The following is a 12,228-nucleotide window of genomic DNA, read 5'->3' on the forward strand; positions in this document are numbered from 1 at the left end:
TGGATTGAGATTTGAGAGCAAAGCTCATGCATCATTTGTGGGACTATTAATCCACCAATTTTTCAATGCGGGCAGCTAAACCCACACCAAATTCTCATTATTTTGTGCTATAAAATAATCAACATTATCTAACTAATAAGACAGATAAGATTCCCGTTAACAAATGATAATATGAGACTAACAAGTAATTAAAAAAATTAAAAATGGAAAGACAAATATACCCCAACCAAGCCAAAGCTGTTCTTTCCAGTGTTCATCTATCAAAACGAAGATCGCAAAAATTTGAAAAAGAGAAGTTTTTTTTAAAAAAAAAAAAAAAGAAAGAAAGAAGAAGAAGAAGAAGAAGCAATGGAAATAGTGGAGAAAGAGAAAGAAAATGAATCAGAAAACGGAGAAGTTGAGGGATCGATTTGTGGGTACCACTCACTTCACCACCTTCTTTCTGCCAATCTCAAACCCCATCTTTTCCAGGTCACCACTTTCTCTAATTCGTCGTCTTTTTGTTGGTTATTTCGTTTCTGGGTTTGTAAATTTTGGCCTGATAAAGCAAATCTGTTCATTTTTCGTATCTGGGTTTCGTTTTATGTCGTGTGGATGATTCTCTGAATATGCACTAAGCATGTCAAAAGTCAAACATTGATACTCTGGCAAAGCAGTTTTTTTTTTTTTTTTTTTTTTTTTTTTGGGGGTGGTCTTTTCCCTCTTATTTCTTTGGTAATATAGGATCTTAATTATAATCTTCCCTACCTTCACTGAAATTGAATTAGTCATATCTCTTTCTCTTGTATTGCTTGTATTACTCATGTTTGTATGATCAAGATTACCTATGCTGTGACTATTTGGAGGAGTCACATTTGTTCGTCATAATTCCCTTACCAATTAAGATCAGTGACTGGTTTTTGAGTAGCCAACAGGGATTTTTTTTGATTTATTTTTTATTTTTTTGCTGAGAAGGCATGTGATAAGAAATTTTGACGGAAGATTTTGATGTTGGTTTTTCAATCCCATCATTGAGTAATGATTAGGCAAAAGCTATCTCTTTAACCAAGATAGTCAATTCAGATTATGTATTCTTGTATAGAAGCAAATGCTTAAATGCCCATGGCTTACATCTTTTGGCCTAGTGCTCCTTGTTTAGGTGGTTCCCTTATCTTGTAAATGATTCTAGGGGTTCACCTTTTTGTTGGTTTTATTAGTTTTCGTTCAGTTGAAGTTCCCCTTAATCTGTGTCCTTTGATTACTTAAGTTGAATATTCCACTTTGTGGTGAAGTTGCTTTATTATTATCATCAGATTTGCTCACCTTTTTTCAGGAAGTCAGCCGTTTGCTTTTGGGTCTCAACTGTGGAAGGCCACTTGAAACTGTCGCATTAACAGAATCTGCGAAAGCTCTTGCTTCAGAACACAATTTCGATCTCCAGGTGGGCATATCACTCCTGTAGCTTCCTCTTTGTATAATTTCGTTGAAGGACTTAGTTCAATGCCTTACTTTCTGGGTTATGTAGGTTAACAGATAATTAGAAAACATAAATTACGCATGTTGTAAGAAAGTTGATGATACAAATAGATTTATTGAGAGTTTCATTAGTCTATTTTTAATACTTATGCAGAATTGAATATCTTATATTGGTATACGTGGATGACTATATTGCGTGAATGGATCCCAAAAAATAAACACAAGTCCCATGTCAATTATATGTAAAAACAAATATAAAATTATAAGAACATTGAGCCACTCCACTTAACAGGTTAATCTTCTAAGATGGAAGCTCATACCCTTGGAAAGTCTAATTTTTGTCCCAAATTTTTGTCATTGGGAACTAACATATGGTGATTTTCAAGTCAGTTATCTAGTTCACTAATTGGTATCCAATTTTTTTTGGTCGGCACGAATTGGATTTTTGACTTCGACTTTTGTTTGTGCCGTATGGCCTCCATTTTCCAGGAGGTCTGAAATTTTATGCTAGTTTCATTGTCATCATTATTATTTTTTTGTCTGGACAGACCTTAGGTATTCATCTCTGTTGGAGAATCGGAATGACTCTATGAATATTTGAATAGCTGTAAAATATTTGTAATTAGGTTTGTTTTATTCTTTCTTGAGGTTATGTAGTTTAGGTAGGATAATCTCAGATTTATGGGGATTAATAGGCTGGTCTAGCTTTCCATAGATAGCAGCTGCTTCCTTGTATTACTTGTAACATATACCCTTTTTTTTTTTAAATGACATATACCGAGTTTCTAATCAATACAGAGATCATAATTTTCCCACAAATCTCCTTACTCTTTCCTCTATATATCACAAGTAAAACAATAAAAGCTAGCACAATTCACTTCAAATGTTATGACTTCCATGTTAATGAACCAATTTAAGTTAATATCATGTGTCTTTCATGCCGCTATCTTTTGGGGGACTAAAGTAGATTCTGGACTCTTATTTGGATTCTTATTTGAAAACAAGGTCACCAATTTTCTTTTGTTATTAAATAAATAGTTCTTACTGAAAGAACTTGGAAAATAGTCAAATACTCAATGCTTCTTGAGATAAGGCACCAAAGATGAGATAGTAACCATAGAAACTTGTTACACATACAGAAACATTTCACTAAAGATGAGATAGTTTCCCATTGGAATCTGTCTGAAGGTGAGCAAATTAAACATAGACTTCCTTGCTTTTTAGCCAAAAAGATAAAACCATACATTATTCTTCCTTTTCGTCTTTCTTTGGTGCAGAAACGCCTTTCCTATGGGGGGCTCACTTTAGACAAGTTTTACTGATGTAGGATTGAAACAAACTTAACGGTGATTCTACACGGATCACTGGCTATTCAATGAGCTCCATTCTAAAACTTCTCTCTTGATCTCTTCTTTCCATTTTACTTTGTGCATCCCTCTGGATGTACACGTCTAAATTCTAGAATCATTGATGTGGACCATTGTATGTTGTTCTTTGGCTTTTGGTATAGACTTTGGATTACAATCCCCATTTTGTTTTGTTTTGTTTTCTGGGTTCATGACAAACCTTACTTAATTGCCACTTTATTACTAGTTATTTTACCCTGAACTCATCTACAATTTCTTTCAGGCTTTCCGCTTTCAAGCTGATATAGAGTTATTGAGAGAACCTCGAGTGGTTAGGGTTGGTCTTATTCAAAACTCTATAGTGCTTCGAACTACTGCCCCCTTTTCAGACCAGAAGACAGCTATCTTTCAGAAGATAAAGAGAATCATTGATGCTGCAGGCACTTCTGGAGTCAACATATTATGCTTACAAGTAGGTCATTCCCTCATGCTTTTGTTAGGTGAACGTATGTGTGTGTGTGTGTGTGTGTAGATATATATGTCTATATCATTCTTATATCAACAACTTCACTCATAAAACTTAATTCAGGAAGCATGGATGATGCCCTTTGCCTTTTGCACACGGGAGAAGAGATGGTGTGAGTTTGCAGAGCCTGCAGATGGGGAATCAACACAATTTCTTCAAGACCTTGCGCAGAAATATAACATGGTTATAGTAAGTCCAATTCTTGAGAGAGATGTTAATCATGGGGAGACTCTTTGGAATACTGCCGTCATAATTGGAAATCATGGCAACATAATTGGCAAGCATCGGAAGGTAAACATATTAGTCCATCTACTTTTTCTCTTTCAAGCTTTGTGTTTCGAAATCATAACATTAATAGCATTGGGCAGAACCATATACCAAGAGTTGGAGATTTCAATGAGAGCACATATTACATGGAAGGAAATACTGGACATCCTGTTTTCGAGACGGCTTACGGGAAGATTGCTGTGAATATATGTTATGGGAGACATCACCCTTTGAATTGGTTAGCTTTTGGCTTGAATGGTGCGGAGATTGTTTTCAACCCTTCTGCTACTGTCGGTGAACTCAGTGAACCGATGTGGCCCATTGAGGTGATCTTCTTTAGCTTGTTTCTTTATGTCCATGAATCACTTCTTTTTTCTTTACTTCTCAACTCTAATAGCCATACAGTACCAGTTACCAAGTACCATACACTTTTGTACCATCAACCCCTAGCACAATTAAGGACTACAAACCTAGCTAGTATTTGTTTTAACAGTAATAAGTTGCTATAAAAAAGCCTAGAGTGTTATGCAGCAGATCTTAGTGGTGTAGTTTTGTTTTCTACCAGGTAGTTGGCTATTTTCTGCTCCAGTTTTCTTTCTTTATATTGCTTCACATTTGATTGACTTGATATTTGACGGCCTTGTAGGCCCGTAATGCTGCAATAGCAAATAGCTATTTTGTCGGGTCGATCAACCGTGTTGGGACCGAGACATTCCCCAATCCGTTCACTTCAGGCGATGGGAAGCCTCAACATGCAGATTTCGGGCATTTTTATGGTTCCAGTTATTTCTCAGCCCCAGATGCTTCATGCACTCCATTCCTTTCTCGCCACCAGGATGGGCTATTGATCTCGGACATGGACCTAAACCTCTGCAGGCAATTAAAAGACAAGTGGGGATTCCGAATGACTGCTAGGTACGAGTTGTACGCAGAGATGCTTGCTTGTTACTTGAAACCAGACTTTGAGCCCCAAGTCATTTCTGATCCCTTGCTACATAAAAAGTCTTTCTGAGTTTTAGTTGTAATTAGACTGCATTCTAAAATATGCAACTGAAAATAAGAATATGTGGCACGATGTCACGATTCATAGGAAATAAGCATTGGCTTATTGTGTTTATAGTCATGAAACTGTTTGGTCAATGGAATTAAGCAATAAAATGTTTCCTAATTCCCATGTCTCCTTGTTGTAGTTTATGAATGGAACTGCTTGATTGAGTATCATTCACTGTCCAGTCTAGTTGGTCTGTTTTTCCTCGTGGACGGCTAAACCCCCACCACTTTCTCCAATTATTGTACTATAAAATAATCAATATTGTTTGACTAATACTCCCATCATCAAAATAAATAATATAAGAATTTAAAAAATACAAAGGAAAGGCAAACATCTTTGAGTCGTACATCAACTCAGCAGAGTGTAGACGCCAACCAAACCAAGCTGTTCCTTCCAGTGGTCATGTCAAAGTGAAAGATCAAAAGAATCTAGAAGAAAACAGACGAAAGAAAGAAAAAGGCAATGGATGGAGCAGAGAAAGAGAATGAATTAGAAAACGGAGAAGATGAGGGATCCATATGTGGGTACTACTCACTTCACCGCCTTCTTTTTGCCAATCTCGAACCCCATCTTTTCCAGGTCACCACTTTCTCTAATTTTTCGTCCTTTTTTTTTAATATTTTCAATTGATATATTTGTTATTTTGTTTATGGGTTTTTAATCTTTTTGCCTTAAAAAGCAATTTATTACTTTTCCTATCAGGGTTTCTTTTTATATCTCGTGTGTATAATTTAATGAATATGCTTGAAGCAGGTCAAAACTCAAATGTCACAACTTTGATACTCTGGTTAAGCAGTTAGTTTTTTTTTTTTTTTTTTATTTCCTTAGTGGAACTAATATTCTTTTCCTCTTATTTTTTTAGTAATTTAAGATCCTATTTAAAACCTTCTGTGCCATCATTGGAATTCATTTCTCTTTCACCTGTATTGCTGGTATGACTGATATTGTATGATCAAGTTTACGTATGCTGGGACTAATTGGAAGGGTCACAATCTTTTGTCAAAATTCCCTCACCAATCAGGACCAGTGACTAGTTTTTAAGCCAACAGGAAGATTGCTTAATTTGATAAGAAATTGTAAGTTCTGACAGAAGATTTTGTTTTATTTATTTATTTATTATTATTATTATTATTTTAAATCCCATCATTGAGGCGTGATTGAGCATTAGTTATATCTTTAACCAAGAGAGTCAATATCGGATTCTGTATTCTTGTATGGAGGCAAATGCTTAAAAGCACATAGGCTTGCATCTCTTGGCCCAGTGCTGCGCGGTCTTGCGAATGATTCTAGGGGTTCACCTTTTTGTTGTATTATTAGTTTTCATTGAGTTGAAGTCCCTTTAAATGCGTATCCTTTTGTTTCTTTAAGTTGACATTTCCATTTTGTAGTGAAGTTGCTTTCTTATTATCGTCGGATTTGCTCACCCTTTTCAGGAAAAGTGAAATCCATATAGCCTTGTGGAAAAGTGAAATTTGCTCACCCTTTTAATTTCGAACGGAGCCGTGTAGAAAAGTGAAATCCATATAGCCGACCCCAATTAAATTGGGATTAAGGCTTGTTGTTGTTGTTGTTGTTTCAGGAAGTCAGCCGCTTGCTTTTGGGACTCAATTGTGGAAGGCCACTCGAAACTGTAGTGGTAACGGAATCTGCGAAAGCTCTCTCTTCAAAACACAATTTCGATCTCCAGGTGGGCGTCCCACTCCTATAACATTCCCAATATGTTTGAAACTTAACGGTGTCTCTACATGGATCACTAACTACTCAACGAGCTCCATTCTGAAACTTCAATTCTGTCTGGATCTCTTCTAACCATTGAGCTTTCACCATCCCTCCAGATGTCCACCTCTAAATTCTAGAATCACCTGCTGGGGGACCATTGTATGTTGTTCTTTGGTCATTGGCATGGACTTTGGATTACAGTCGCCCCTTTTTTTTTTCATGACAAACCTTACTTAACCCACCATATTACTTATTGTACTCTGAACTCATCTACAATTTCTTTCAGGCTTTTCGCTTTCAAGCTGATAAAGAGTCATTGAGAGAACCTCGAGTAGTTAGGGTCGGTCTTATTCAAATCTCTATAGTGCTTCCAACTACTGCTCCCTTTTCAGAGCAAAAGACGGCCATCTTTCATAAGTTAAAGAGAATCATTGACGCTGCAGGTGCTTCTGGAGTCAACATATTATGCTTACAAGTAGGTCATTCCCTCATGAGCAATGCTATAGGACACTAATAGTGTTTAGCACCACCCACTAATAGAAGGTGGGTCCCGCAGTATAGGACCCACAGGTGAGACCCACCTTCTATTAGTGATGGTGCTTAGCACCGGTGGTTCCCCCAAGCATTTTTCTTCCCTCATTTTTAAATTTTCGTTATTATATCATCGGCTTCACTCATAAATTTTATTCAGGAATTGTGGATGATGCCCTTTGTCTTTTGTACACGGGAGAAGAGATGGTGCGAGTTTGCCGAGCCTGTTGATGGGAAATCGACACAATTTCTGCAAGATCTTGCTCAGAAATATAACATGGTTATAGTAAGTCCAATTCTTGAGAGAGATGTTAATCATGGGGAGACTATCTGGAATACTGCCGTCATAATTGGAAATCGTAGCAACATAATTGGCAAGCATCGGAAGGTAAGCATGTTAGTCCATCTCCTTTTCCTTCATTAAGCTTTGTGTTTCGAAATCATAATCTTAATAGCATTGGGCAACCATGTAGATTTCAATGAGAGCACATATTACATGGAAGGAAATACTGGACATCCTGTTTTCGAGACGGCTTATGGGAAGATTGCTGTGAATATATGTTATGGGAGGCACCACCCTTTGAATTGGTTAGCTTTTGGCTTGAATGGTGCAAAGATTGTTTTCAACCCTTCTGCTACTGTCGGTGAACTCAGTGAACCGATGTGTTCTATTGAGGTGATCTTCTTTTGCTGTTTATCTGGGAGTTGGCTATTTACTGCATTAGTTTTCTTTCTTCATATTGTTTCACATTCAATTGGCATGTTATTTGACGGCTTTGTAGGCCCGTAACGCTGCAATAGCAAATAGCTATTTTGTCGGATCGATCAACGGTGTTGGAACTGAGACATTCCCCAATCCATTCACTTCAGGCGATGGGAAGCCACAACATGCTGATTTGGGGCATTTCTATGGTTCCAGTCATTTCTCGGCCCCAGATGCTTCATGCACTCCATCGCTTTCTCGCCACCGGGATGGGCTGTTGATCTCGGACATGGACCTGAAACTCTGCAGGCAACTAAAAGACAAGTGGGGATTCCGAATGACTGCTAGGTATGAGTTGTATGTGGAGATGCTTGCTCATTACTTGAAACCAGACTTTGATCCCCAAGTAATTTCTGATCCTTTGTTACATAAAAATTCCTGATTATCTGTTGCACGATTTTGCGATTCATAGGGAATAAACATTGGCTCATTGTGTTTATAGTCACGAAACTGTTTGGTCAAAGGAATGGAGTAAGAAACAAAAAAAAAAAAAATGAATAAAGTTGTATGGGCTTGATTATGAGGTCCCATAGTTCCATGTCTCTAATAAGAACTGAACTTGAATTGAGGAATTGAACAGAAAAGCAAAATTATATTGATGAAGTAATTGAAAGAGATTACAAGATAGATTGACAGACGTTCGAGAGGTCTGCTAGCTCTCCCAAAGGTTTTCCCAATTTACTCTAATTCATCCCCCGCCTTTAGTCGCTTTTTATTCCTTATATACTAGTACTAACTAGCTTAACAAACATAACAAACCAAGCCTAATAACAAACCACTAACTACTTATTATATTGATTACTAATTACTAACATAATCCTATCATTACTCCCTTCCCCAAGATACCTTGTCCTCAAGGTGTGGTCAAGTGACCGCAGTGGAATAACGCCATCTCCTTCCCATGTCGTTAGGCCCACCTTTCAGAATGTTGAAGGGCATTGCAATCCTTGAAGAGCCAACTTCAACGGTGACAAACCAAGGCGGAAAAGGTGCCACGAAAGTGTAATCGAGAGCAGAAAACCCATTGGAGCCATTGTTCAGTCCACGAAACATAGAAATTTTGGTTTTTGGAGTTACAAACTCGGAAATATCATATCTTCCATTTGCAGAGTGTCCAAGTCCTACTCCAATGAAGTCAATTTCTCCATCCCCAACCCCAGGAGTGCTGGAATTCCCAGACGCAGTCATATTTGGGCCAAAATTTGAGGACCCATTACATATCTTGCTGAAATTGGTCCCACTTTCGCTGAAATTTTTAGGCCCAACCCCTATTGAGCCAGAAGTAGGCCTAATAATGTTGGAATTACGCAGCCCAGACCCAATCACGCAAGAATCAGACCTGCCCACACTGGAAACACGTGACCCATCCCTTATTTGGCTGGAATTTCGAAACTCAGCCCCACTAACCAAAAGTTTTGAGCCAAACTTCCATGTCCTAATCATAATATCACCGGAATTGAGTGGGTCACTACTATACTGGCTGGAAACAGCCTCAACATCGCCGAAATCATGTGTCCCAGTCTAAACCGCAGCCAAACCGCCAAGCCTAGCCTTAGCCGAGTCGAAAATTGTGAGCCCAGCCCCAAACGTCGCTGCGCGAGACCGCTAGTCCCTCTCCGACCACAGGCCATCGTCAAATCGCCCCTTCCGCTGTGGGTCTTTGAGATCTGGGGCGATTTCGCCCAGACCAGCTCGCCTTCCCTCATCGCGAGCTCTGGAATCGCGTAAGCCCGTCCAAATCCGGTTGGGATCCCACTCAATTTCGGAGGAATCACCTGACCCGGTTCAAATTTGATCGGAATCGGGCCCCTCCGTGTTTCAATCGCACGTATCGTTCCAAGTCCCACCGGGATCTCCGAATCCAGCCTCAGTCGCGCTGGGTTTCGCGCAAACATTTCCCGATCTAGCCCCATTCTTGCTGGCTTGTCGACCTCCAACCATGATCGTATTGGCGTTCTCAATTTTCACCACCAAATTGCCGCTGATTGCCTCAGATCTGAACGATTTCGCAGCAGATCGCGAAAAATTGATCAAATCGTTGTCGTCCTCCCGCGATTCCAGAACTGGTTGCGTTGGCCCACTGCCAGAACCGTGAAGATCTGAATCATTACGTCCCATGGCCAAACCTTCTCATTCTTCTCAGAGAGCAATCTCTCATGCGTTGCTCTGAAACGAAGTTGCAAATTGATCTTAAAAGCACTCCAACAAGCAAATGGCCACCTTATTTCCTCCCAGTGAAACCACTCGAGTGCCAAACCTTCTATGAATTCCTCTGCAAACCATACCTTTTCACGTTCTGAAAATCGATTATTCAGATGATATTCTTCTACTTTTACGATCCAAGAATCCGGATCTTTTCCTGAGAACATCGGCATTTCTAATCGCTGCCAACGTCCACACGTTCCAACCTTTTTTTTTTTTTTTTTGCCCAAGAAAGTACTGCTTTGATACCATTTTGATAAGAACCGAACTTGAATTGAGGAATTGAACAAAAAAGCAAAATTATATTGATGAAGTAATTGAAAGAGATTACAAGATAAATTGACAGACGTTTGAAAGGTCTGCTAGCTCTCCCAAATGTTTTCCCAATTTACTCTAATCCATCCCCCGCCTTTAGTCACTTTCTATTCCTTATATACTACCACTAACTAGCTTAACAAACATAACAAACCAACCCTAATAACAAACTGTTAGTTTACCAATCCATCCCAAAAGCTTAAGCTGTTAAGAGGTGGGCCAACAATAGTTTTTATACTTTAACACTCTCCCTCACGTGTGAGCTAGACAATGGGCAATCGTGTGGGTAAATTAATTGGAAAGCCCAACACGTGAATATTTAAAGTCCGAGATATATTAAAAACCCAACACATGACAATTTTAAATGGGGATAAAGAGTGTAATTACGGGGGTTTGAACTCAGGTTATCCCGCTCTGATACCATGTTAGTTTACCAATCCATCCCAAAAGCTTAAGCTGTTAGGAGGTAGGCCAACAATAGTTTTTATACTTTAACACAAACCACTTATTATATTGATTACTAATTACTAACATAATCCTATCAGTCTCCTAGTTATAGTTTGTGATTTGAATGTACAAATTGATGAGAAATTAATGGAACTGCTTGATTGAGTAATTTCACTTTGTTCGGTTTCGTTGATTTTTTTCTTAACGTTAGTATGGCTTTTAAATATTCAGTCTTTTTGGATGGACTTTGATTAGAAGTTAGAGGCAAGAGTTCTTGAGAGTTTTTTGTGTTTTGTTATTGTTGTTGGGAGTTGTCTATAGTCCCCCAGTTTAAAAATGGGAGAAACTTCCTCCATGTGCCGTAACGGGCTCATGTACCAATCATAATTGGCTGAAAGCCTAGCGTAATTCTTTTATATTGAGTCATAACAGTTACTGTTATGAGAACCATAAGTCGTTTTTAACATATAGCAATAAACGACTGTCATGTACATCTGTCATAAATAATTATATGCAAAATATTAAAAGGCGCATTAATAAATGACTGTCCTTTTTACTATTAATATCAGTCATTCCATCGTAACCGATTGTCATTTTAAATTTGAATAATATTGTTGTCAAGAATTACATATGTCATGTTCTTTTTTTATAGGCACATCCAGTTATACACGAACATTTGTTTGGAGCAGTACATGACAATGATTTATTTACCAATGCTTAAAAATGACTTCTGATTCTTAAAATAGTAACTGTTACGACTTAATACAAAAGAATTACGCTAATCATTTAATCGGTTATGTTAATCTTTTAACCTTTTATGATGGGGGGATTTCTCTCATAAAAATAGTTAGGGACCACAGAACAAGCCTTGGTGTTGATAAATTTAAGTGGAACGTTCTTATTTATCTTGATTTAAGTGCAATCTCAACTCAAATTTATTACATTGACAATATTAAAATATAAACAATGTTATTTCGATATGGAAAATTATTACAAGTTAATTACAAGCTAAGAAACGAAATTACAAGCTAATTACATGCTAATTAACCAAATGGGAAATTATTAATTTATGTCCCAAAAATTGCCCCGTGGTACTAAATAAACATTTTCTAAAACGTCGAGATACTTATTGATGGAGAACACGATTAAAATTATTTTATTTAATGTTTATCTATTATGATTATTTGAGTTCTATTAAGATTATTTAAGATTAAATAGTATTATAAGTTTGATTACTATTAAGACTTATGTGTCTATAAATAGATATTTCTATGTTCATTATTTTTAGACTTGATTAATAATATTGAATATTCATATTCTCCCTTAATTGTTATCTTCTTCTCTCTAATTATGCACATAGATTCATTATTATTGATGTTTTGTAATTTTATGTAAACATGTTGATTCCTATTATGATAACCTTGGTTATCATTATCGGTTGATATTTTCACATCATTCTAAAATTCATGATAATAGGATTCATTTTAAAAAGGTCATCATTCTATAAGCAAACTGGCATCTACCTTGCCTTACCCTATAGCCGAAATAGATAGATTCTCACTATTTGTAGAATATGATATTGGTATCCATATTTGCATTGTAATAA

The 12,228-nt window shown here is 37.4% G+C and overlaps 2 protein-coding genes across 2 annotated transcripts; both read left to right on the forward strand.

Moving 5' to 3' along the window:
* The first annotated feature begins 305 nt into the window (after window positions 1-305).
* Window positions 306-4,770, forward strand: LOC21385616 (beta-ureidopropionase). The gene is made up of 6 exons (XM_010092291.2): window positions 306-471; window positions 1,313-1,420; window positions 3,085-3,273; window positions 3,391-3,618; window positions 3,696-3,920; window positions 4,241-4,770. The coding sequence occupies exons 1-6, from the start codon at window positions 349-351 to the stop codon at window positions 4,604-4,606; spliced, it is 1,239 nt and encodes a 412-aa protein (XP_010090593.1). The 5' UTR covers window positions 306-348; the 3' UTR covers window positions 4,607-4,770.
* Window positions 4,771-4,841: 71 nt separating this feature from the next.
* On the forward strand, window positions 4,842-8,052 carry LOC112090467 (beta-ureidopropionase-like). Its single transcript, XM_024161818.1, has 6 exons — window positions 4,842-5,224; window positions 6,225-6,332; window positions 6,651-6,839; window positions 7,056-7,287; window positions 7,351-7,571; window positions 7,678-8,052. The coding sequence occupies exons 1-6, from the start codon at window positions 5,108-5,110 to the stop codon at window positions 8,038-8,040; spliced, it is 1,230 nt and encodes a 409-aa protein (XP_024017586.1). The 5' UTR covers window positions 4,842-5,107; the 3' UTR covers window positions 8,041-8,052.
* The last annotated feature ends 4,176 nt before the right edge of the window (window positions 8,053-12,228 follow it).

Source organism: Morus notabilis, unplaced genomic scaffold (genome assembly GCF_000414095.1).
Source record: "Morus notabilis unplaced genomic scaffold, ASM41409v2 Scaffold1498, whole genome shotgun sequence".
NCBI classification, from domain to species: Eukaryota; Viridiplantae; Streptophyta; class Magnoliopsida; order Rosales; family Moraceae; genus Morus; species Morus notabilis.